The 27,598-nt window shown below is 47.2% G+C and overlaps 2 protein-coding genes across 3 annotated transcripts in view; both read right to left on the bottom strand.

Moving 5' to 3' along the window:
* LOC136628705 (zinc finger protein 665-like) overlaps nucleotides 1–27,598 on the bottom strand; it is an 841,644-nt gene that overhangs the window by 723,679 nt on the left and 90,367 nt on the right. The window lies entirely within an intron of this gene.
* LOC136629030 (gastrula zinc finger protein XlCGF26.1-like) overlaps nucleotides 1–27,598 on the bottom strand; it is a 47,522-nt gene that overhangs the window by 1,642 nt on the left and 18,282 nt on the right. The window contains exons 1-3 of one of the 2 annotated variants that reach the window (XM_066605150.1): nucleotides 14,113–14,657; nucleotides 13,756–13,935; nucleotides 13,550–13,673 (exon numbers count right to left, since the gene is read on the bottom strand). The exons of the other annotated variant lie outside the window; for it this stretch is intronic. Coding sequence (XP_066461247.1) covers nucleotides 13,550–13,673; nucleotides 13,756–13,935; nucleotides 14,113–14,190 — 382 coding nt within the window. The 5' untranslated portion in view covers nucleotides 14,191–14,657. Of the gene's footprint in view, nucleotides 1–13,549; nucleotides 13,674–13,755; nucleotides 13,936–14,112; nucleotides 14,658–27,598 lie in introns of those variants that run through there. 2 annotated transcript variants of the gene reach the window in all.

Raw genomic sequence — 27,598 nt, 5'->3', positions numbered from 1 at the left:
AAGGCCAAATGGACAAGCCTCCTGTTCCATGGCTGACTCACCAGGCCCTCTTTAAGAGTCTGCAAAAGATACACAAATCTCATTGTCCACAATAGTCCGGCCCATCTGGATGCTGCTCTTCTCAGTGCAGAAGCTAATTTCAACCTCTATCTGCTAGTACTTTACAGAGAGTAGGATAGACAGTAGGAATCAGCTTCTGCACTGAGGAAAGCATAATGTGGACCAGGAAGACTATGAGTGACAAAGAGACTTGCTCCACCTCTGCGGATGTTCGGTGGAGGGGCATACACAGAGTGGGCACTATACATTTCAGGGGTTGGCGTAAACACTGTATGCTTTATAGGCCACAGAGGGGGCACTGTAAGTTAAAAGGGCCACATATGGGGAAATATTACCTTTTAGGGCCACAGAGCGGTATTAAGTTATTGGCAGGAAGGAAGTGTAGGAAGAGACAAGTGGTGTCTGGAGAAAATCATCATGGCGGTCTGCACCCAGTAAAGATGGGCAGCACCAATTAGAGAAGATGCCACTTGTGATCATTAGAGGTAAATATATAGTGATAGTGATAATAGTGCAGATGTGGAGGGGTGATCGGTTATAGTGACCGTGGTCTGCTTTCTTCTTTCTATACTGGTGGCTGTGTACTGGCGTTTGGCTGGCAAGATCCGCAGCAATGGCCACCGCATGGCATGATAAATGAGTGGTGTTGTGGAATAGGTTTACTATTTCTACTAATTTGTTCGTGATGCCAGTGCTTTACTGCACGAGATGTAGTGGGTGAAGACAATAATAAATAAAGCACACCCAACCAGGGTTTAGTAAGATAAATGTAATTAATTATTATTTTTCTTTTATGATAGAGATTATTGCAGAAATTTATTTGGTGTACAGTATAGTCAATCTACAGCGATTAGAGATGAGCGAGCATGCTCGTTTAAAGCAATTACTCGAACAAGCATCACTTTTTTCGAGTAACTGCCTACTTGGGGCGAAAAGATTCGAAGGGCCCCGGGGGGCGGCGGGGTGAGCGGGATTCACTGCCGGAGGGGCCTCCTGACATAAACAGCCTCCCTGAAAATATTGATAATGGATGGCGTATGGCAAGGGGTTTTTGGTGGTACTTATCCCCCTTCGGGAGATCGCAAACTCTTTTTTTCACCAGGGATCAGCGCTGTCACTCTGCTGCAGCAGCTGCAACTCGCCACAGCATCTGGTGACTCTCCTGACAGGAATCCGCAGGGCTCTGGACTCCTCCAACATCCCAACAGTTTTCACTGCCACTAACCCTCTTCTCACTATCCGACAACTGCGTCCCTCTGACAACTCCTACAGGCAAGTTCCACTGTACTGCCATCTTTCACTAAAACTGACCAACAGACTATGACTATTCTATGGACACTCTTTCTAATACTAACACTGACTGCTCTGCTGCACTCACTAACTGATCTATCTCACTATTTCCCTTCCATCTCTCTATTCTTATGCCGCCTTCTACACTCTGCATTCACTGCACTCTCTAGTACATTAAATATCTTCTCTGTCTAGCAGTTGACTCACTGACTGACTAACAGTTTCTCTCTTTTCACAGGAACATCTGACCTGACTCCTATTTTGTTCTCCTCTGACTCCTCTCCTGACTGAACTAACCTCTCCCTCCGGTCTCCTTCTATGACCAACTCACTAAACTGACTGCCTAGACCAACTGTCACCTCACAGCGTACGCACACTTTTAATTTCTTTTCTTCCCATGCACTGCTCTGGTGTAACCAGGCCTCTGTCACCCCATAGCTTGACAGCCTATCATGTTGCTCGGCTCATCTGTTCTGCTGTCCTATGAGGGCTAAATCTGCCAGCAACCAATGAGAATTAACTGGTCCCCAAGCAGATTATTGATAGATCAGTTACTGGGCAGGTTAACCAGTGATTAACCCCTGCTTGCCCTCCAGAAATTAAACACCGACAAATAATGGCAAACGTGCTTTTGTAGGACCTCATTATGGGACACCGCACAGAGATGGTATATGACTGCATTACTAAGAGATACACTGCAGCTGAACCACTGCATTTAAGTTTATTATGTTATATATATAAAAATTGTATCAGTTACGACAACTAATCATATCTATCTTTCTATATCACTGATAACATTTCTAGGAAATGATGTGCCCATCAGCTTAATGGCGGACACATGTGCAAAAGTCAGTGATTGCCCGGAAAATGTAAAATCTCCATGGTAGCCGAGAGCCTGGGGATGTCACAGGGAACCGCAGTATGCAGTTTCTGGTCACGTGATCGCTATTATCCAATGGATAATGGCGATGACTTAAAAGTTAAAAAAGTTGAAGTTTCATCTCCCCATATTAATACAATCAGTGAGAGGAGATGAAACATCTTAACAGAGGCCTCTGCATCTGAACCGCAACGCAATCATCCTCCATGAACCTTCCCCGGCTCCTGCACATGCCCCTGACAGCAAAAGGCTGGACAAATCTGCAAGAGCCAGGAGCCCAGGAAATGTTAAATCTCTCTGCTCCTGGCTACCAACAGTCACCGAGAGCCTGAAGCAGTGATTGGTGAACCTGTTGAGTGGTCCCAGGTCACGTGATAGTACAGCTGTGAAGGTCTCATTAAATCAGTTACGGTTGCTTTCACTGCTCCAAAGACTGGATTAACAAGGAAGAAGTTCCACAGGCCCAACCTGGCACAGTTGCATTTCCCCCAGGACACAGGCCTCTGCCCACACCCTCAGCAATCGCAGGCATAAAGCGGACTCAGATGCTAGTACAGCTGTGAAGGTCTCATTAAATCAGTAACGCTCCTCTTCTTTGGCCCAAACCAGTGTCTCAGATAACTGTGGTAACACGAGAGCAAATACATGATGCCCAGTGCTGATCCCCCGACCCCTAGCAGAAGGAGGAAGTGGCCTTACAAGGCCAAGAAACAATGACCAGGACCCGCTATAGTCTGTGTGTAGAAGTACGATCGGCTACATACTCCTTAACCATCTTTTTACAGTGCTCCCGCCGACTCAGCCTTGACTGGGGAGTGGTGACATAGTCTTGCTGGGGAGCCATAAAGCTGGCAAAGGCCTTGGAGAGTGTTCCCCTGCCTGCGCTGTACATGCTGCCTGATCCCCGTGCCTCCCCTGCTAGTTGGCCCTCGGAACTGTGTCTTCTACCAGTAGCGCTGTTAGAAGGGAAGTTTAGCATCACTTTTACCACCAGGGCCCTGTGGTATTGCATCACTCTCGTACCCCTTTCCTCTTCAGAAATGAGAGTAGAAAGGTTCTCCTTATACCGTGTGTCGAGAAGGGTGTACACCCAGTAATCCGTGTTGGCCAGAATGCGTCTAACGCGAGGATCACGAGAAAGGCAGCCTCATATGAAGTCAGCAATGTGTACCAGGGGCCCATTACGCAACACATAGCTGTCCTCACTAGGAAGATGACTTTCAGGATTCTCTTCCTCCTCCTCCTCCCCTTCAGCCCATACACGCTGAACAGATGAGAGGCAAGCAGCATGGGTACCCTCTGGAGTGTGCCCAGCTGTCTCTTCCACCTCCTCCTCCAAAACGCACTGAGATATAGACATGAGGGTGGTCTGGCTATCAAGCGACATACTGTCATCTCCCGTCTCCTGTTCCAACCGCAAAGCGTTGGCCTTTATGCTTTGCAGCTAACTTCTCAGCAGGCAAAGCAGCGGGATGGTAACACTAATGATTGCCGCATCACCGCTCACCATCTGGGTTGACTCCTCAAAGTTTCCGAGGACCTGGCAGATATCTGCCATCCAGGCCCACTCCTCAGTAAAGAATTGGGGAGGCTGACTACCACTACGCCACCCATGTTGCCGCTGGTATTCCACTATTGCTCTTTGCTGCTCGTACAGCCTGGCCAACATTTACAGTGTAGAATTCCTGTGTGGGCACGTCGCACCGCAGTCGGTGCTCTGGCAGCTGAAACCGACGTTGCAGGGTCCTCAGGGTGGTAGCGTCCATGGTGGACTTGCGGAAATGTGCACAGACGCGGCGCACCTTGCCGAGCAGGTCAGAAAAGTAGGGGTAGTTCTTAAGAAACCGCTGAACCACCAGATTGAAGACCTGGGCCAGGCATGGCACGTGTGTGAGGCTGCCGAGATGCAGAGCCGCCACCAGGTTACCGCCGTTGTCACACACGACAATGCCCGGTTGGAGGCTCAGCGGCGCAAGCCAGAGGTCGGTCTCGTCTGTCAGACCCTGCAACAGTTCGGGGGCCGTGTGCCTCTTGAAACCTAAGCTGAGTAGTTTCAGCACGGCCTACTGATGCTTGCCCACCACTGTGCTGCCGTGCGATACCGACTGCTGGCGACGTGCTCACACTTTAATTAAGAGGTAGAGATGGTGGAGGAGGGGGAGGGTTTGGAGGAGGTGGCATAAAACGCTGCAGATACCAGCACCGAGGTAGGACCCGCTATTCTGGGTGTGGGTAAGACGTGAGCGGTCCCAGGCTCTGACTCGGTCCCAGCCTCCACTAAATTCACCCAATGTGCCGTCAGGATGATATAGTGGCCCTGCCCGCTAGTACTTGTCCACGTGTCCGTGGTTAAGTGGACCTCCCCAGTAACCACGTTGGTAAGGGCACGATTTATGTTGCGAGAGACGTGCTGGTGTAAGGCTGGGACGGCACACCGGGAAAAATAGTGGCGACTGGGGACCGAGTAGCATGGGACCGCCGCAGCCATCATGTTTTTGAAAGCCTCCATTTTCACAAGCCTGTACGGCAGCATCTCCAGGCTGATTCATTTGGCAAAGTGCACGTTTGAAGCTTGTGTGTGCAGGTGCGTGGTGGCGTATTTGCGCTTCGCTCCAATGCTTGTGTTAGCGACAGCTGAATGCTGTGCTGAGAGACATTGTTGGATGGAGTGGAGGGCAGTGGAGGTGTGGGTGCAGGCCGAGAGGTGCTCGTGCCTGTGTCCTGGGAGAGGGATTGGATCTGTGTGGCAGGTTGGGGCACAGGGGAAGAGGCAGTGGTGTGACCCGCAGGCGGTGAATGGCCTTCGTCCCACCTAGTGGGTGCTTGGCCATCATATGCCTGCGCATGCTGGTGGTGGTGAGGTTGGTAGTGGTGGTTCCCTGACTGATCTTGGTGCGACACAAGTTTCAGACCACTCTTCGTTGGTGGTCCGTGCTCTCACTGAAAAACATCCACACCTTTGAAACCTAGCCCTCTGGACGGAGGCTTGCTGCGAGGTGGTGCTTTGGGAAACAGTTGGGGGATTCTTCGCTCTGGCCCTGCCTCTCCCCCTGGCCACCCCACTGCCTCTTCCAACCTGTCCTGCTGCTGCACTTGCCTCCCCCTCTGAAGCCCTGTCCTCAGTTGACTTAGCAAACCAGGTGGGGTCAGTCACCTCATCGTCCAACTGCTCTTCCTCCGAATCCTCTGTGTGCTCCTCCCTCGGACTTAGTGCCCTTACTACTACCTCACTGACAGACAACTGTGTCTCATCATCATCATCCTCCTCACGCACAAAACGCTCTAGAGACGGTTGCTGGAAGTCCTTAGCCTCATCACCCAGACTCCAGGAACTTTCCAAAGGTTGGGCATCGGTCACAACAAACTCCTCAGGTGGGAGAAGAACCATTTTTTCCCACTCATGGCAGGGATCCAAGAACAGGTCCTGGGAGTCTACCTGCTCAGAATACATCATTTTCATGGAGTGAGGAGGCTGGGAGGAAGGAGGAGCAGCAGCCAGAGTATTCAGAGTTGCAGTAGTGGACTGCGTAGAAGACTGGGTGGTCGATACATTGCTGGACGCATTTTCTGCCATCCACAACAGGATCACACTGCTCTGTTTGTAATAAAGGTCTACCACGCGGACCCATAAATTGGGATATGAAGCTTGGGACCCCAGAAACTTGCTTCTCTCCTAATCAAGCAGCAGCCGGCTGTGATTCAACTGGACCAGGAACTCGGCCTGTGCCCACACCCTCGCTTGGACGTCCGCGTCCCCGTCCTCGACCCTTTGACCCTTGGCGGATTAAGAATAGAGCAGGTCTTAAATAAATTACCCCATTGTACAGCACTGACAACTGTGGCTTAATTCACAGCACACAGAGACTTGTAGATAGCAGAGGCTCAATGTTGTGGCTTGAAAAAAAGGAACCCGCTGTCCTGCACTGATACCTAGGGGTAATTTACTGCTCGCAGAGACTTGTAGATAATAGAGGCTGTGTGGAGTGTGAGAAGACTCTAATGCCAGTGGATAATGCTGGTAACTGCGGCTATCTCTACCCCACCAAGGAAAGAGTATTGTGAGACGCTCTGCACAGCGGCAGAGCTGAAATACTTTGCAGTGGCCCCGGTAATATTACAGTACTGTTTAGTGGTGAGACCGCTGTCTAATTCACTGCAGACAGAGAACGGTATAAAAGAGGTAGTTCACAGCAGGCTAGGAATTATTTGGGTGCACTTTCATGGTGAGAGCGGTATTGTACGGCACTGCAGCCAGAAAAAAGTATTACTGAAAGGCTGCAAACAGCCTTGTGGGACCTACCACAAACAAAACTTTCTTTGCGATCCCAGAATATTTCATTCCTGACCTTTACATTTAAAACTGGGTTAAAAAAGATGTAAACCGTATCTCAGACCTTTTTCAGGAGAGGAAAGATTAAATCTTTTGCTGGTCTGATGAAAGAATTTGGGGTCCCTCATAAATACTTACACCAATATAACCAAATCAGTTATTTTCTGAGTGTCTATGCCTTACATCCTTACATGAGACGAGGATGCCCCATGAAATTCATACCTTCATCCCTTGTGGAAAGATGTATCTAACCTTATACACCAGATCTAAAGACTGAACCAAATACTTAAACCAAAATTAGCTCTCTTATTACTCAATTAACTCTAGAAAATAGAAGATTAATTTGTCATATTCTCCTGTCTACCAAGCTTCCAATAAGTAGGAACTGCAAGTCCCTCAGGCCGCCACGATCAATGAAATAATATTTTTAGTATCTGAACAGAACTCCTATGAGAGGTTGCTTGCTATACATAATGATAAGTTTCATAAATATCATCTTATGTGGAATCATTGGCTTCAACTCTTTCACTAATATTACTGCCTCAAGATTTGTTTATTTTATTGTTAACTAATTATACCTGCTGGACATGAACACAAGTGGCCGGGAATTGTTCTTTGTTCTTTTCTCTTTTTCTTCCTTTATTTTTTTCTAGTAATATATTCTCTGTTTAATTAAGTAATGATAACCAAGAGCTGTTGAGAAGAGGACCCTCGCCGGAGGCCATACCTCTCATATGGTGTCAGTAATATTGAGAGTTGATCAATTTTCAAATAATATTGGTTCTCTACTAGAGATGAGCGAGCACCGAAATGCTTTCCATGATGCTCGAGAGTTCGTTTCGAGTAACGAACCCTATTGAAGTCAATGGGCGACTCGAGCATTTTTGTATATCACCGATGCTCGCTAAGCTTTTCATTTGTGAAAAACTGCAAAACCTACGAAAGTGATGGAAACGACACAGAAACGGATAGGGCAGGCGAGTGGCAACATGCAGGGCTGTATCTCAGGTTCCCAGGTCTCACTATTAAGCCACAATAGCGGCAAGAGTGCCCCCCCAACAATTTTTACTTCGGACAAACCCTCATTAGCAAGACACCTTAGCTAAGCACCACACTACCTACAACCAAGCACAATCACTGCCTGTAGGACACACGGCTGCCTCTTCTCCTGGGTTACATGCTGCCCAACACCCCAGATAGCTGAGGTGACGTGAGAGAAAATAGATGTTGGCCGCGGTCCACACTCCATGCCTTAGACATTCTGTTTTTTTAAAAAAGTGCTAGGCAGGTACAACTGCGCTCTGGCAAGTCTGTGGGCACCCACAGCATGGGTGGCTAGCAGGAACCCACAGACAGTACAGAAGGAAGTCCCATTGCAGTGCCCCAGATAGCTGAGGTGACGTGAGAGCAAATAGATGTGGGCCGCGGCCAACACTCCATGCCTTAGACATTCTGGTTATTTTTAAAAGTGCTAGGCATGTACAACTGCGCTCTGGAAAGTCTGTGGGCACCCACAGCATGGGTGGCTAGCGGGAACCCACAGACAGTACATAAAGAAATCCCATTGCAGTGCCCCGGATAGCTGAGGTGACGTAAGAGGAAATACATGTTGGCCGCGGCCCCCACTCCATGCCCTAGTCAGTCGGGGTTTTTCTTTGGCCCAGATAGATAGAACACCACGATGGGAAGACTTAGTGCACCCATAGTATACACAGCCCCCTGTAATATTTGTGTAGCAAAAATATAAGCTGACCCCAGTAACAGTTATGTTGCAGAAGTCTAGGGAGACCCAAGTAACATTTCTGTAGTAACAGTATAGACAGACCCCAGTAAGATTTCATTAGCAGAAGCATAGGCAGACCCCAGTACCATTTTGGTAGCAGAAGTATACGCAGACCCCCTGTAACATTTACGTGGCAGAAGTATAGGCACACCCCAGTAACATTCTGGTAGCAGCAGCATAGGCAGACCCCTGTTACATTTATGTAGCAGAAGTATAGGCAGACCACAGTATCAGTTCTGTAGCAGCAGTATAGGCAGACCCCAGCACCATTTCTGTAGTAGAAGTATAGGCAGACCCCTGTAAAATTGACATGGCAGGAGTACAGACAGACCCTAGTAACATTTTTGTAGTAGAAGTATACGCAGACCCCTGTAACATTGACATGGCAGCAGTGTTGGCAGACCCCAGTAACATCCTTGTGGCAGCAGTATAGGCAGACCCCAGTAACATCCTTGTGGCAGCAGTATAGGCAGACCCCTGTAACATCCTTGTGGCAGCAGTATAGGAAGGCCCCTGTAAGTTGTACGTGGCAAATGTATAGGCAGACCCCTGTAACATTCAAGTGGCAGCAGTATAGACAGACCCCTGTAACTTTCTTGTAGCATAAGTATAGGCAGGCAGGCAGACCCCAGTAAAATTTCTGTAATAATAGTTTAGGCCAACCTCTGAAACATTGGGATACCATGAGCGTAGGTGAAGGCCGGAAAATGTATCAACCGAGAGGGCAGGTGAAACCCATAAACATTTTTTTAAAGATACAGCTCACTGTTGCTTAATTTGTAACAGAGCTTGGAGGCAGCCCTGTTGAAAAAATTGGTTCATGTTACAGTCTCAATACTTTTGAAACTTAGAAAAATTGTAAAAACATTGGTATAGGTAGAGGAGCATTTTGGGCCGCAGAAAAATTCGCGTTCAGCGTGAAGACATGTTGTTTCTGGAGGACGAGTAGCAGGAGGAGGAGTAATGTCAGAGACAGATTGACAAAGATAAATGCCCCGTTTTCCCGGTGATAGAGAAGAGTGCTTTTATCTGCAGTTGCAGGGAAAAGAATCTTTAGGTTCTGCTGCTCTCCACCAGTGGAGAAGAGAAGTCTGGGGAAATCCAGCCTTTGTTCATCTTTATGAGTGTAAGCATGTCGGCACTGGCAGTTGACAGGCGGGTACACTTGTCCGTGATGATTCCCCCAGCTGCACTAAACACCCTCTCTGACAAGACGCTAGCGGCAGGGCAAGCTAGCACCTCAAGGGCATACAGCGCAAGTTCGTGCCACGTGTCCAGCTTAGATACCCAGTAGTTGTATGAAGCAGAGGCATCACGGAGGACGGTGGTACGATCGGCTACGCACTACCTCACTATCTTTTTACAGTGGTGACGCATACTTGCTGGGGAGCCATAAAGCTGGCAAAGGCCTTGGAGAGTGTTCCCCTGCCTGCGCTGAACATGCTGCCTGATCTTCGCGCCTCCCCTGCTAGTTGGCCCTCGAAACTGCGCCTTCTGCCGCTAGCGCTGTCAGATGGGAAGTTTACCATCAGTTTGTCTACCAGGGCCCTGTGGTATTGCATAATTCTCTAACCCCTTTCCTCTTCGGGAATGAGAGTGGAAAGGTTCTCCTTATACAGTGGGTCGAAAAGGGTGTACACCCAGTAATCCGTAGTGGCCAGAATGTGTCTAACGCGAGGGTCACGAGAAAGGCAGCCTCACATGAAGTCAGCCATGTGTGCCAGGGTACCTGTACGCAACACATCGCTGTCCTCACTAGGAATATCACTTTCAGGATCCTCCTCCTCCTTCTCCTCCTTTTGCTCGTCGTCCACAGGCCATACACGCCTAACAGATGGGAGGCAAGCAGCATGGGTACCCTCTGCAGTGGGCCCAGCTGTCTCTTCACCCTCCTGCTCCTCCCCCTCCTCCTCCTCCAAAACACGCTGAGATATAGACATGAGGGTGCTCTGACTATCAAGCGACATACTCTCTTCCCCCGTCTCCTGTTCCGACCGCAAAGTGTCAGCCTTTATGCTTTGCAGAGAACTTCTCAGAAGCATAGCAGAGGAATGGTGACGCTAATGATTGCAGCATCGCCGCTCACCATCTGGGTAGACTCCTCAAAGTTTCCGAGGACCAGGCAGATATCTGCCATCCTGACCCACTGCTCGGTAAAGAATTGGGTAAGCTGACTACCACTACGCCGCCCATGTTGGAGTTGGTATTCCACTATTGCTCTACGCTGCTCATAGAGCCTGGCCAACATGTGCAGCGTAGAATTCCACCGTGTGGGCACGTCGCACAGCAGTCAGTGCTCTGGCAGATTAAACTGATGTTGCAGCGTCCTCAGGGTGGCAGCGTCTGTGGTGGACTTGCGGAAATGTGCGCAGACGCGGCGCACCTTGCCGAGCAGGTCAGATAAGTGCGGGTAGTTTTTAAGAAACCGCTGAACCACCAGATTGAAGACGTGGGCCAGGCATGGCACGTGTGTGAGGCTGCCGAGCTGCAGAGCTGCCACCAGGTTATAGCTGTTGTCACACACGACCATGCCCGCTTGGAGGCTCAGCGGTGAAAGCCAGAGGTCGGTCTGCTCTGTCAGACCCTGCAACAGTTTGGGGGCCGTGTGCCTCGTCACCTAGGCTGAGTAGTTTCAGCACGGCCTGCTGATGCTTGTCCACCGCAGTGCTGCCGCACCGACTGCTGGCGACGTGCTGCTCACATTTCTTAATTGAGAGGTACAGGTTGTGTAGGAGGGGGAGGGTTTAGGGGAGGTGGCATAGACCACCGCAGATACCAAAACCGAGGTAGGACCCGCTATTCTGGGTGTGGGTAGGACGTGTGCAGTCCCACGCTCTGACTCGGTCCCAGTCTCCACCAAATTCACCCAATGTGCCGTCAGGGATATATAGTGGCCCTACCCGCCAGTACTTGTCCACGTGCTCGTGGTTAAGTGGACCTTCCCAGTAACCGTGTTGGTGAGGGCACGATTTATGTTGCGGGAGACGTGCTGGTGTAGGGCTGGGACGGCACACTGGGAAAAATAGTGGCGACTGGGAACCGAGTAGCATTGGACAGCCGCAGCCATCATGTTTTTGAAAGCCTCTGTTTCTACAAGCCTGTATAGCAGCAACTCCAGGCTGATCAATTTGGCAATGTGCATGTTTAAGGCTTGAGCGTGCGGGTGCGTGGCGGCGTGCTTGCGCTAGCGACAGCTGGACGCTGCGCCGTGAGACATTGTGGGGTGCTTGGCCATCATATGCCTGCGCATGCTGGTGGTGTTGACGCTGGTACTGGTGACTCCCCAGCTGATCTTGGCGCGACACAGGTTGCACACCACTGTTCGTTGGTCGTCCGCGCTCTCACTGAAAAACATCCACACCTTTGAAGACCTAGGCCTCTGCAGGGTGGCTTGGCACGAGTGGGTGCTTTGGGAAACAGTTGAGGGAGTCTTCGCTCTGGCCCTGCCTCTCCCCCTGGCCACCCCACTGCCTCTTCCAACCTGTCCTGCTGCTGCGCTTGCCTCCCCCTCTAAAGCCCTGTCCTCAGTTGGCTTAGCGAACCAGGTGGGGGTCAGTCACCTCATGGTCCAGCTCCTCTTCCTCTGAATCCTCTGTGCGCTCCTCCCTCGGACTTACTGCCCTTACTACTACCTCACAGATAGACAACTGTGTCTCATCATCATCATCGACCTCCTCACCCACTGAAAGCTCTTGAGACAGTTGCCGGACGTCCCCAGCCTCCTAATCTGGACCCGGGAACTTTCCAAAGGTTGGGCATCGGTCACGACAAACTCCTCAGGTGAGAGAGGATCCATTTTTTCCCACTCAAGGCAGGGACCCGAGAACAGTTCCTGGGAGCCTGCCTGCTCTTCAGAATGTGTCATTTTCATGGAGTGAGGAGGCTGGGAGGAAGGAGGAGTAGCAGCCAGAGGATTCAGAGTTGCAGCAGTGGACTGCGTAGAAGACTGGGTGGTCGATACATTGCTGGATGCATTTTCTGCCATCCATGACAGGACCTGCTCACACTGCTCAGTTTGTAATAAAGGTCTACCGCGTGGACCCATAAATTGTGATATGAAGCTTGGAACCCCAGAAACTTGCCTCTCTCCTAATCCCACAGCAGCCGGCCGCGACCCACCTGGACCAGTAACTCGGCCTGTGCCCACACCCCCCCCTTGGGCCTCCTCGTCCTCGCCTGCATCCACGTCCACGTCCTCTAGGCCTACCCCTTCCCCTCAGCATGGTGTATTACGAATAGAGCAGACACAGAACGTTATAAAAAATTAGGCACTTATTGGCCTGCTATTGGAGGCTGACAGCGCTTATGTAACGCACACTGTAGTGCGAAAAAATTATGACGCAAGGCTGCAAAAAGGCCTAGCTGTGTAATAGTGTGCCACTACAACTCCCAGCAGACAGGCAGTAAACTGTACACGGTTACAGGTAGCCCAAAGAAGTGGGGTTTTTTCCATTTCTTTTAAAAAAAGCAAACATAGCGTGTATATGTCTTTTCCTCTACCAACGTCCCTGCCTCACCAGTACTGCCCCTATACTCTGTATAATTGACTGCAGACTTTTAACGCTATAGCCTGCACAGCCCAAGATGAAAAAAAAAAATTGTGCAAAACTGCTCCCAGCAGCCACAACAGTAATGCACACGGTCAGATGTGGCCCTATGAAGGACCGTTGGGGTTCTTGAAGACGCTAACACTCTCCCTACAGCAGGAACAGCACTCTCCCTGATCTCTCCCAGTGTGTGTCTGAGGAGAGCCACGGGCGGGACCGCTTTAAATACTCGGCGGTCACTTGATCTTGCCAGCCACTCACTGCAGGGGGGTGGGATAGGGCTGGCACATCACAGGAGGAAGTGGTAATGCCTCCCCTGCATGTCTATTGGCCAGAAAATGGCACTAAACATGCAGGGAAGGAAATGCAATTGACTCGAGTATCGCGTGGTGCTCATCTCGAGTAACGAGCGTCTCGAGCAGCCTAATACTCGAGCGAGCATCAAGCTCGGACGAGTACGTTCGCTCATCTCTATTCTCTACATTTTGTCAGTAGTAATAACATGGAATATTCAATAAAAAGTTGAATTGGAAGAAAAAAGACATCAAAGGGATAAAAAAAATATCACCATGTAAGACATATAAGATCAAAAGATACAAACAAGATATATAAATAGTGTAACAGGAAGATGTGCATGAACATTTAGTCCTGTCTATTACCTGGTGATGGGAGCGGCTGGCGGGTCTCCATCATGGCGTCCTTGTACAGATCCTTGTGTCCTTCTAAATACTCCAACTCCTCCATGGAGAAATAGACAGCGACATCCTGACACCTTATAGGCACCTGACAACACAATATACAATCATTACCTAGAAGCTCCCAGTGCTTAAAATATATAATGTCCCAGCATTTCCTGCAGTGTCACCTCTCCAATCAGAAGATCAATCATTTTGTTGGTGAGTTCCAGAATCTCCTGTACATTGATATCCTCACATATTATGGGGTGAGGTGAAGGCTCCACGGCTGGACTCAGGGGTCTTCTTTGTTCATCATACACAGGGGTGCAACAAGAATCACTAAAGGTCTTCTTCACTACTGTGTAATCCTGTATATGGGAAGCATTAATAAATATCACCATAGACATTTGCAGTCATAATATCTGTTATTACCATAGATAAGAATGATGTAATGTGACATCATCAGAACAGTCTCCCCTCTCCAGTGACATCGTCTGCTATTATCATAGATAGGAATGATGTATTATGACATCAGAATCTCTCACCTCTCCGGTAAATTTGAAGAGCATCTCCATTGTAAGATTTAACATACGTTTCACCATCTTCTTTCTGTCCTCCTCCATCCTGAGCGGTAAATCTGGAATATGATGTGATATAGAAGATATCAGAGGATCCTACTTTGTAGGATCTGAATGGAAAGAAGATGAGCCAATATAAAAACCACACAAATCCCATGGCAGGAGTTTTATGATGCCCAATTGTTAGATATCGACAGGCAGTCTAAATGTGACATAGGTCAGCGATTCCAATTTTATTAAGTTTAGTTTCTGTTGAAAAAGTCAACCTTTTAAAAAATTTGCTTTGTGTCATTAAATTCTAAGGCTGACACGTTTTTCTTTTTCTTTTTGGATCTGTGTGATTCCTTTTATTTTGCAAGCCAAGCTGTAGTTGTTGGTGATAGCATTTTAGTGTACATAAGACATTTTGATCTTTTTTAACTCCATTTTTCTGAAAAGATGAGGGGACCAAAAATAGCAATTCTGGCAAAGAATATTGTTTTACCTGCTAAGGCCTTAGTCAGACGGGCGATTTTTCGAGCGATTTGCGGATCGCATGACGGATGCGCATCCGCAAATCGCGTGACCGGTGTGCGCAAGTCACCCGCAAATCGCCCGAAAATCTGCTCCTAGCCGCGTTTCATTAGAAACGGTCCGGAGCTGTCCAGCACATTGCATTCAATGGAGACGGCAATACAGCCGTCTCCATTGAAAGCAATGCGCTGCGGGCGAGCCCGGGATGAATTGTCGGTAAGGGCTTAAATATATAAGCCCTTCCCTGCAATTCATCCTAAAATGTGTAAAAATAAAAAAAAATTGTATACTCACCTTCTGCCGGCAGCCGGAGCTCCGCGTGGCCGTCCTGCAGTGGGTGTGAAGTTGGTGTGAGTCAGACCTGCCCCCTGATTGGCTCAGCGCTGAGCCAATCAGAGGCATGCCTCACTCACACCCATTCATGAATTCATGAATGGATGTGAGTCAGACCTGCCGCTGATTGGCTCAGCGCTGAGAGGCAGCAGTCACTCACCCATTCATGAATTCATGAATGGGTGTGTGAGTGTTTTCAGCCTCTGATTGGTCAGGGCTGTGACCAATCAGAGGCAGATCATTCAGCAGGCGGGGATTTTAAAGCCCCGCCGGCTGAATAGTCCCGAGAAGCAGTTCAGGAGAACTGACAGCGGCCGCGGCTGGACTCCGGCTGCAGCGGAAAGGTGAGTATACAATTTTTTTTTATTTTAACACATTTTAGAATGAATTGCAGGGAAGGGTTTATATATTTAACCCCTTCCCGACAATTCACCCCGCGCACGCCGGCAGCCCATTGCTTTCAATGGAGCGGCTGTATTGCCGCTCCATTGAATTCAATGGGCAAACATCGTTCTTCTCTGTCACAGCTGTTACAGCTGTGGCAGAGAAGAATGATTTCTCTTCTATATGTTCTCAATGGGGTCGGCGCTGCTGCCGCCGGCCCCATTGAGCGCATATAGAGAAGAGAACAGGAATCGCAGATCGGTGCGACCTGCGATTTTTTGTTCTATAATTTATCGGACGAGCGCATAAAAAGCGCTCATGTGTCCGATACCATTGCAAAGCAATGGTTTTATAAAATCGCCGGACGCATGCGCATGCGCAAATCGCGCGAAAAATCGTCCGTCTGACTAAGGCCTGAAAGTGTAAAATAAATTACCTTTTCAATACAGTAATATGAATAAGAAAAAATGTACTATTTTTCAATATGATATAAAGGTAAAACAGGCCTTTTTTACTCACCGTGAAATCCTTTTATTAGATGTTCATTGAGGAACACAGCAAAGACCTTGGCAATACCTCCAGCACTAGACGGCGGACAATAAGGTAAAACACTCAAAAATAAGAGTGTTACAAAAATACTCAAGTTATTAGATTAGAAAACCCTCCACTATGCTGTTCCTGTCTGACTGGGTGGAAAACTGGCTAGTTGAAGCTCAGATATCTGAAGCCCTAGTGAACAATCTCGCTAAGACTAGGAAAAATTTCCCATCCCCCAAGAAAAATAACAAACAAGGACACAGATTATAGTCTCCAGCCTTAGTGGTAGACTAGAGAGCAATGAGAGACCAGCCACAATGCTCCTGTTATATAGTCCCTGCCTGGTCCAGCCCACAGGAGGGTATGTATCTCATTATCCAATCAAAAGGTGGGCGTTTAAATTAGTAACGCCCCTAGTGATGTGCCGATACTATGTAGCAGCTGTTGCTAAGAGACCGCCTCCAGAGATCAGCGACCATGTGACCGTCATGTAGTGCAGCACCATGGAAACCATGATGCTTGCAATGTGAATCTTAGAAGAAAAAGGAGTGTCCCATACTGCAGCCATGTGAGAAGATACAACTGTGGACTTTAGAAAGGGGCGGCCCAGCATCAGGACATGATGATGTCATGGCTCCGCTGCTATTGGCAGAGCGGTGCAGACATAAATAAGAGATAAATGGTGCGTTGTCATGATAAAACAACGCCATAGAGCCGCAGTATATGCAACCTATATAGGATCTTTTATGAAACCAAATCATATTATAAGTTTCTAAAGCATACAGATAATTATGCATGGATATGGATGAGCACACGAGGATCATGATGGTACAATGAAGTTCTTGAAATAAATGACAATACATTCAGATAAAAAAAATAAGGAAAAATAGAGAAACCAGATTGGGAAATATTACATCAAGATTGGTGAAAATAAAAACCTGAATAAAGAATCAAACACGGTCTCCCAGATAGGGAACTAGAGAAATACACACATATATATGTTTGTGTGTATAGCCCCTGATTAAAGGGGCGATAGGGGGAGGGATCAAAAACAGAAACAGAAGCCGATTTAAGGTGGGTCTTAAGGAGATACTATCTTTCACTAGTTTTCTATAACTCGATCACTCCATTCATCCTTTGTTTTCTTCTTCTCCCTCTCTATCCAGATCTGAACCCACCTTAAATCGGTTTCTGTTTTTGATCTCTTCCCCTATCACCCCTTTAATGAGGGGCTATACACATATGTTTGGACAACAGGGTCCAGGAATCGTAGCATTTTCAAGACTCTGGATTCAACAGACACCATCAATTGCAGTTTATGCAAATATGGCAGAACAGTTGGGCCCTGCTGGAAATCCTGTTTGAGTGAAGCATAGGCATCAACTAGTATTCAATATAGCTTAAGAGTTGAATATTTTTCCTTTTCTTTGTGTCTTAAAAATATAAGATATTTTAGAGTTAGCAGCTCTAGAGTTGAAGCACAATGTTAATAATACTGTGGCTTTATTTTATCCTTTTAATTCCCCTCTTTAATTTTCTGCAGCCCTTGTTCTCTGCAACACACTACCTCAAACTATCTGAGCATTCCCTGACACAAAATTTCAGGCGTGCGTTAAGATCGCACCCCTTCTGGAAGGCATACCATATCTCCTAAACCAAACCCCTCCGTACTCTGCAAGATAAAATGCTCCCTGACCCACTGACTGCAATCCCTGCTAGCCATAATTAACTGCCCCCTGCAGTCATACCGATTCAGCACTATATGGATTTATTATGACCATTGTCTGTGTGGATAGCATCCCTCACTCTCCACCTTGCCATACTTTGCACATCTCCAGCCCCTTACCTTCTGTATCACTCGGCTACCTGTAGTATGTAAGCTCAGTGGAGCAGGACCATCACCTCTACTGTTTCCATGAATGGATTACTGTATGTAACCATGGTTTTTGCATTTTTCGTTTTTGTCTCCGTTCCCCCCTGAATGTAAGTGGGGCGGAATATGTTGGCGCTATAAAAACAATAAAGATTATAATTATTTATATAAATACAGTTAATGTAGCTGATCTTGGAGGTAAGCATCATGTGCGATGTAGCTGGGCAGTAATTTTTTGTAATTGACTCAAGTGAATAATATTATTTGAGAGATGTAAGACTATATGGGAAGTTTTTGTGTCTAAAGCCTGGTTTAGACACGATTATCGTTCAAAAGATGTCTTTTGAGCGACTTTTGACTGACAATCGTTGTGTGTCTTTAAACTCAAGTTGATTGCTCAAATATTGAGCGATCACTTTGCACTCCAAGTGGGGGATGCAGAAGACAAGTGGGGCCACTTGCCTTCTGCATCCAGCTGTGTTCTGCTCAGAGCGCCCGGCTGTTATACAGTTGAGCGCTCCGAGAGGGATATGCAGTACACAGCTGGACTGCTGTGTTCTTCATAACCCGGCTATGTTCAGGGAGCGGGATACAGCTGAAACAATAGTATCAGCTATATCCTGCTGTATATTCCTGATTAGGCTGATCATTCTCTTTCAGCATACAGAAAGAGAATGATCAGCGATTCCTTAACAAAAACTACACAAGGTCAGTGCAGTTAGATACGATTATCTTTCTAAAGACGGCTTTGAGTGATTTTTGAGTGAAAACCATTGTGTTTCTATCACAGTGGTGACTTAGAATAAAAGAAATAATTTTATTAGGAAGGTAATTAAAATGGAACACATAGGGGCACAACAAATGAAAAAATAAAGGACATAATGTGACAGACGTCAAAACACACAAAACACAGTTGCTGAGAATGAGTGTCAGACAACGCAATTGTTGGTCTATTATAAAGGTGTGTTTTACATGACCAACAAGTCCTGAGCGTTATGGCCTGACACGTGAAACCCTTCTAAGTCACCACTGTGATAGGGCCTTATATGTAATTTTTGGAGACTTTTTTCTGACTGGCTCCTCTGTGAAAATTTGAAAACCATTGTGTTTAAATCAGCCTTTAAATCGGAAAATGTCCTACTGGCTAAGGAGTGATTCTTGTGTGCACAAGATATCTGCATTCAGACTTTTAGTCTTTCTCTAAAGTCTTTCTCTTTCAGAAGGACCAAGTACTTTCCATTTAGTGATATTATGTGGAAGATCATTTCTACAGTTTATATAAACACAGTGAAACGCCTTGTGGCCAGCTAACAATTTGTGGGCATAGGGTCTTCTGTAGAACCCTAGTAAATTGCAAGCACAATTCAAAAACTGATATGTGATGTTAATTCATGTCACCAACAAAAACATATGATTGAGTATGCAGTGACCCTTTAGTGACGATGCAAAGGAGAGATTTAGAATTTAAGAATATCTAACCAAAATGTGTGTGTATGCCACTCCTGGGCTACGATGTATACAGCATGTAAGGCATCCTAAAAATGATACTTAAAAGGAAATACTAGATTTCACCCCCATAAATGAGGTTATTCGGTAAGAAATCGTTATGTGTGCCCTTCAATCCACACAAATGGTAGATGGTGTATGGCCACTAACATTTTTTAAGGGGTTGATTCTAGGTGAATTTGGAGCAGCAGTGAGTCCCCTGGAGGAGTACTGTCAGCTAAGCATGAGATTAACAAAATAGTTTCTTCCCCTCTCTTGCTACTACTAATTTCACAGCAAACCTCCATTTGTACAAGACATAGTTGGCACACAAAATTTAGTGGCTTAGCAAATTTGCAACATCTTGCCAGAGTGACCGCAGGTTGATCAGTAAACTTGGAAATGTCTTTAAACCTGTCTAGAAGTGTCAGGACTCCAGACGATGCTTCTGCTGATAGCTCCCCTGTTTCCTAGTACTTTGTTCTTTGTCCCTTGTTCCCTGTTCCATATTCCTGGCTCTGTGTTTCCCTGTCTAGTTCCCCCCTGCATCTTGTACCTTTCCCAATTAGCTCCCTATATACACCTGGCCCTTCATTCCTTTTGTGTTTATTGTACCTACGAGCTTTTAGTCAATCTCCTCCTCTTTGTTGCGTGCAATAAGAAGATTGACCTCCGTATATTGACCGCTGGCTTGTCTCGACCATGTCTCTGCTTAATCCACTGTACTGCATCGACATCTCTGTGTACCAACCCCAGTTTTACTGACCTTGTTGCCCTCCTTCATTGCCTACGCTTAAGACTCCAATCTACTGCCTGAAATGCTAAAGGAAGATAGTGTATATCCCTAGCCGCTAGCATCAGTTTATCTTTAAGATGGTAGAAATGTAAACAGGCAATAACATCTCTTGGTCTTGATGCAGGCAGAGATTTAGGTTTTGGTAGTTGTTGCAGTCTGTCTATTAAAAGATCAATTTGAGTTGTATCTGGAAAGACTGAAACAAAGAAATCTTTAAGATGTTCTGCGAGTCTTTCTGGTATGCTGCAAAATTGCACGTTGTTGGTGAGACAGATCTTCTAAATCTGCAGCTTTCAATTTCAGTGCTTCTACCTCCCCGTCTAGGGCATTATTTATATCCAATAACCTATTGTGAGCTTCTATTTTAGATTCAATATGAGAAGTACGGTCTCCCAGTGCTGTAAACTGTGCTTGAATGCGCAAAATTCATTCGATTATTCTACGCATTTCAGCTGCATGGAGCCTTACTCATAGCATTTGCTTCTAAGTGGATTCGGCAGTGAGAATAAATAGGTTTACTTACAAAAAAAGGCCAAATATTAATCAAGTTTACTTGAAGTGGTAAAAGAAGATTTACTGAATGCAAGATATCAAAAGACATCAAAGACCTAATTAGCTACTCAGCTCCTTAATAGCTTATTAGTGCACAAATAAAGCCTTTAGCTGAATGCAGTTCATAGTCAGAGGGCTCCTATCTCCATTCAGCTCCTTTGTTGTCTGATGGGTAACAATGCTATCAGCACTACCCATGGAGAACTCAGCATGCGGTCTGATAAGACATCACAACGATTTTTAGGTTGACCAGAATTTAACGATCAGCCAGCAGTGCACGAAAAGTGAACAATGACAGTGGGTTTAGACGCAACGATTATCGCTTAAATGATTGCTTAAGCGTAAAAAAAAAAAGAGGATGAAGTCATGGGGCACAGGGGTGTCCAGGAACTTTACTCATTATCTTCCTACTACCTATTTTTCCTTGATATTGTATTATAGAGTAACTAAGAATATACAAAGAGGGCGGCCGCCTACTGACATATTGTAATATTTGTATTGTTGTCTTATACTGCATGAAAGAAATGTTTAAGTAATTGAAATAAGCTGATCCGATACATGGGCACTGATCTCTTGGACACATTAAGGACCACCCTCTATGTGCGGGTTGTTTTCGGACAAAACCCTCGATTGTGTTGGATGTTCACAGGCCCTACTCGGAAAGGCACGAAGGAGTCTTCGTGTATATAGCAAAGCACTGATTCTGGTCAGGACCCTTTGCGGTTCCGCTGTATATTTCAGCAGGCAAAGGCTTGTTTTATGTTGTTTGTCTCTTAAATTAACATCAAGAACATAATTACTAACGATGAGAAATACAAACTGTAAGGCATTCTCCTGTGCATGTTTCTGTTGTTATCAACGAAAGGAATTCCTTGAGGGAGTTAAGAAGAACATGCACAAGTTAAATCCTGACTATGTCAAATATTGTGACTAGTGGGAAAAGAAATATAGATTTAAAAATAAATTACAAGGGGGCGTGGCCTAACCTGTGGAGCGAGCGGCAGCAGAATCCCCGTGCTCCTGCAGCCTGCGCAGTTGCGGCGGTTTTTCGGGGACCCCAAGGACATCTACGCGCCGCTCATCACCAGCAATAGCGGCTCCATGGCCTGGGGAACAAAAGGAGAGGTCGCGGGACCGAATCGGCCGCGACCGGGCATTGAGGCCTACATCAGGGGTGAAGCCGGGGCCTAAATTAGAGAGCCGGAGCGGACCGGAAGTGGAGACCGCGCGCGGAAAGACATCGCTGCGCCGGTAAGAACACATCAAGCGGCGGCATCCAGAGTCCCTGGACTGGGAGAGTGGGGCTTGCAGAGGAGAGGTGAGAGAGGGGGCTGAAGCAGAGAGTAGTCAGCGCGGAGACCCGCGGCGCCCCCCCTCCCCCCCCCCCCCCCCCGGACGCTGGAAAGCAGGACAGAGAGGAAGAGACCATAAGCAGCCTATAACACCTAACACCAAGTCATCCAGGAGCATATACCTGGAACCTAACCTTCCTCACAGAGCATACCACTGCACAGCTGCACTCCTCTCACCACATATATATATATATATATATATGACCCAAAGCAGATCCCCATCCTAGGGGAACAACAAGCCTCACGCTTCCCACCTCACCTCCTTGCCTCACCAACCTCACCAGCTCAGCGCCCCCCCCCCCCCCAGCTATACCATCCCCCACAGAGGAGCTTCCATCCTTTTGACAAGAACCACTAAGAGAGGGGAAACTACAGAAAGAGCCCACTCCAACACAGGCACAGCCTGAATTTTTAAAGGAGCCCCCTTCAGAGGGCTCTAAAATACAACTAGGACCCGTCCCCAGGGCGGAATCTGACCGCTGAACGAGATGGAGTGCTGAGTGCAGTGCTCCGTCCCAGCGGCACCCACAGCGGCTGATAACAGAGGCTAGAAGCAGCTTTGATGGGCAAAACGAGTAGGGAAAGAGGAGGAGACTCCCTGGGCACTCCGCGATCCCAGAAAGGGCAAACCGATCTCCAGCGCTACCTCAAGGAGCGGACCTCCCGCTCTCCTCGCGCTCAGCTTAAGATGGCGCCAGCACGTGAAGCTGCAGCCCGACACAGTAAGGAGAGGGATGATGGGGGCTCGTCGGAGGGAGAGGAGGATGAGAGTGTATCCAGAGCATTTATGAGAGAGCTGCTCTCACAATCCCTGCTCCCACTGAGAACTGATTTAGTGGAAATTAAAGAAGACCTTAAGCAGATGGGCAGACGAGTAGAGGAGCTGGAGACTACATCTGCCTCCCTTGTCCTGCACTCATGCGAAATGGAGAGAGTCTTGAAGCTGCAACATGACCAACTTAACAAATCACTCATCCTACAGGAAGACCTAGAGAACAGAAATCGCCGTAGTAATATACGCATAAAAGGTCTTCCTGAGTCTTGGGCCAGTGACTGCTTAACAAAAGTGGCCAGTGAAATATTCTCTACCCTGCTGGGAAAAGAAAGGGCTTCCTCGGTGGTCATAGAAAGGATCCACAGAGCGCTTAGACCACCACCCCCAGCATCTGAACCGCCAAGGGATGTAGTTTGTAAGTTGCTGATATTCCCGGACGCAGTGGCAATACTGAGGGCTGCCAGGCAACAGAGTGACCTATGCTATGCTGACGTCCCAATACAAATATTTCAGGACTTGGCGCCTTCGACGCTGGCGAAACGCAGAGCCCTACGTCCACTTTTAACGGTTCTCAGAGAGAAAGGAATCAGATATGCGTGGTTATTTCCTTTTGGACTGAGCTTCTCGCATAAGGGCCAAAAATTTAATATACGCACCCCGGAGGAGTTGCACCAAGTGTGGCAAGCACTGGACACTGAACCACTACAACTTCCGGGCTGGCTCCCCTTACCAGAGTTACCGAAGTTTCCTATACTAACCCCACAGGAGAGTTGGCAACCGGTATCTGGCCACAAGTCACCTAAAACCAAGAAAAAGAAGCCCAGGGAGGAAATTGTAGAGATGGACACTTGAGGAAGGGAACCTCCTTTTCTCGGTATATCTCAAAGAAGAAGTTTTGGATGGACTTCTCCCCTCTTCCTCGCCTAACGGTCTACAGTTATGGTTACAAATATCACTTCCTGTTGCTCTATCGCTCTCGATTGCTTCTCTCTCTCCCCTTTATTCCTATCCCTGTCCTCTCTGCTACTTTCCCCACTTGATAGGAAGTACCTATCCTCTCATCTAAATGTTTATTTCCTGCATACGTAGACTGGGAGGAGGGAGCTCCTCTATTTTATTAAGTTTATTTAGCATCGCCCATGACGGAGTGGACAAGGGGTGGTGAGCCAAGCTGGGGGGTTCCCGGTTTGCCCCCGGGTGAGTTAATTGTTCCGGAGATGGCCCTCGGATCTCTTGGTCACGCTGTCTACCCTATGCCCATTACCAATAGGACAACCGTACTGGGTGCCTGCCAGGTCAGGCTAGTTGACTTTGTAGTTGAATTAGTTAAATTTGTGTTTGAATTTGACTTGTCAACAATTAGACACTGTCTACGGTGTCTATCAAAGCTCGCCCTCATAATAGTTGAGGGATCGGGATCCTGTTGATCCCCCACAATATTACATTACTTGTTAATACAAAGAATACCAGTGTTACTGGTTTCCCTTCCCAACTATCCGTACCCTTTTTCCCACCCCATATTCCCTAAATCTTCTTTCCCCGGGTGGGGGGGGAGGAGACGTTCTGCTACAGAGAAGGTTTCACTGGCTAACTGTATCATCTTTATTTTTCAGCTATTGAGTACTTCTTCTGCAGATCAGACCAACAGAGATGGGAGAACTACGCTGTACGTCGTTCAATGTCAGGGGCCTCAACTCCCCTCTGAAACGCCACAATGTAGCTCACCTTCTAAAAAGGTATGATTCAAAAATTGTCCTTCTTCAAGAGACCCATTTCAGGGGGGATAGGTGTTTCGCACTGCCGGGGAAAAATTTCACTCAGACCTTTCACAACGCCCACCCCACCTCTGCCTCGAAAGGGGTCTCCACGCTGATTCACAAATCGATAAATTTCGTATGTGAAGCTGAGTACTCTGATAAGGAGGGAAGGGCGCTGTTTCTGAAAGGCTCCATAGAACATACAAAAATCACCATTGCAAATATTTATGCCCCAAATGTAGACCAGGTTCCCTGGCTGCTGAAGCAATTGGATGTACTAAAGCACTTTGCAGTCGGACATGTGGTCCTGGGAGGGGATTTCAATGTCACCCTGAACCCGTTGCTGGACTCCTCGGTGGGCCGATCCCAGATTCCGCAAACAAAACGGAGGCGACTTGGCCGGGTTATACAGGAACTGGGGCTGGTTGACGCCTGGCGACTGCTTCACCCCTCAGCGAAGGATTTTACCTTTTTCTCCCAGGTCCACTCCTCTTACCAGAGATTGGACTACCTCCTCGTGTCTTCTAGTCTACTTGCGTCCCTTATAAAAGCCACAGTGGAACCAATGACGGTCTCCGACCATGCCCCAATTCATATCACATTGCGCCCATTTCAATATACCAGTAGAGAATGGAGATGGAGGCTCAATCCGTCATTATTGAGTTCCGATAAGGATAATGCGGCCCTTACCAAAGCAATCGAGGAGTACTTCCTCCTTAACTTGAACGGAGAGGTCGGCATCCCCACGGTTTGGGAGGCCCACAAAGCCTTCACCAGGGGCTTGTTGATAGCCTTGGGCTCCAGGACCAGGAAAAAGGCACAAAAAGAAATAGATGATATGCTCACCCAAATTGCCTCACTAGAACTGACGGCCAAACTTTCCCAAACAAGCGCTAACCTAGCAAAATTAGACGAAATGAGAAGGGAACTATGTATTGCTCTGGAATCCAGGTTTAACAAAAAGACATTATTTATGAAGCATGTGGTGTATGCCCAGGGAAACAAGGGCAGTAAATTCATGACGTCCCTAATTAAAAAAGCGCAGATGAAAAATTTAATTAAATCTATCAAAACTGGCTCTGGGAGGCTAGCTGAGACTACCCCAGAAATTGCCAAAGAATTCCAACACTTCTATGCAGATTTATATAATCTACAAAGATCTAGGCCAGCAGGGGAGGCCACCAAAACTAGGGAGCAAATAGACTCCTTTCTACAACAACTGAACATGCCCAAACTGGATAAAGACGAAGCAAGTTCACTACTGTCCCCCGTCTCACAATATGAAGTAAAAGAACTCCTAGCTTCGTGTCCTCCGAACAAGAGCCCAGGCCCAGATGGCCTTACATTGGACTATTATAAGGCCTTTCAACAGGTCCTGGTCCCAAGGCTAACAGACCTCTTTAATGCCCTCCTATCTGGTGCTAACCTACCCAAACAAGCACAGGAAGCCCAACTTACATTAATCCATAAAGAAGGCAAAGACGCTACTATGTGCGGCAATTACAGGCCCATATCTCTTATCAACTTTGATACTAAGCTGTGGGCGAAGCTTCTAGCTAGGAGACTGGAGAAGTTCCTCCCTCGCTTGATCAATGAGGAGCAGGCAGGGTTTGTGAAGGGGAGAGAGGGCAGAGACAATTGCCATAGGCTTCTTCATGCGGCCCGGTATGCCCAACGCCATAATATCCCTCTCGCCTTTATAGGAACTGACGCTGAAAAGGCGTTTGATAGGGTCAACTGGGCCTACATGAGAAGTGTCTTACTTAATTTTGGATTCCCCATGGAATTCGTGTCCGCCATTTTTTCGCTCTACTCCAACCCGCATGCAAGAATAAAAATAAATGACGGACTATCTCAACCGTTTGAAATCAAAAACGGAACACGTCAAGGATGCCCTCTCTCCCCCTCTCTATTCATTCTAACTCTAGAGCCTCTCTTAACCCAAGTCAGACAGGACCTGAACATAAAGGGACTATCTACAGGAGATAGAAGACTGTCTTCAGCTGCTTTTGCAGATGATATAGTCTTCTTAATCACCAATCCTTAGGAGGGCCTACCCAGACTTGTGGAACTTTTGAACCAATTTGGAGAATTCTCAAACTTCAAAATAAACTTCCACAAGTCCTCCGCATTAAATATATCTATACCCCAAACTCTTTTCAGAACCCTGAAACAGAACTCCCCATTTACATGGTCGGAGACGTCATTGGACTACCTGGGGGTCACAATAACAAAAAAACCTGAGGATCTGTTCACAACAAATTTTGCACCAATTTTAAATAAAATAAAAAACCTCTTGAGAGCTTACGATATTCCAGCTATCTCCTGGTTTGGCAGGAAGAACATTCTAAAAACATATGTCCTTCCTATAATCCTTTATAGGATTAGAATGATTCCTATACACATCCCATCAAGCTATTTCAAAACCCTGCGTACAGTCTTCTCGGGTTTCGTCTGGAGGCAAAGAAGACCGAGGCTGGCATACAGTCTCATGATCAGGAGGGGGGCGGAGGGTGGCATTGATCTCCCTAACATCCCAGACTACTACCGAGCAGCTCAGATAAGCTATTGGATGAACCTGGCCTACCCGATAAAAGACACCTTACTCCCAGAGCTGGCGAGTGAACAGAGCGGGAAATCACTAATGGAAACGCTCTGGTTTCCAGAAAAATACAATTATAGGGCAAAGAACTTTAATCCTCTTTTGAGAGGCCCCTGCGAGGTTTGGGATGGCCTGAGGAGCAGATTAGCTCCAACTCCATCTCCTATCACCCCGCTTAATTTAGTTCATCAGGTAATGGGCTGTAGATCAGATCCAGCCACCATCTCATGGTGGAAGAAACTTGATAAATACTGTGTAGGGGACCTACAGACGCAGGCCCACCTCCACCCCACAGAGATTCTTCAAACGTTGTTGCCTGCTCACAGATTCTCATTTCTGCAACAGGCTTCTCTAACCAAAACACTAGGGGATTTTATTAAAACTTTCAAATCCACTAGACCTCTGCTACCATTTGAGTGCACTTTGAGCAGTAAAAATATTACATCGAGGAAAATTTCTTTGATCCGCAAAAACTATATTGTCCCCCAATCTGT

Source organism: Eleutherodactylus coqui, chromosome 5, assembly GCF_035609145.1.
Source record: "Eleutherodactylus coqui strain aEleCoq1 chromosome 5, aEleCoq1.hap1, whole genome shotgun sequence".
Taxonomy (NCBI): domain Eukaryota; kingdom Metazoa; phylum Chordata; class Amphibia; order Anura; family Eleutherodactylidae; genus Eleutherodactylus; species Eleutherodactylus coqui.
This window is presented reverse-complemented; position numbering and strand designations above follow the sequence as displayed.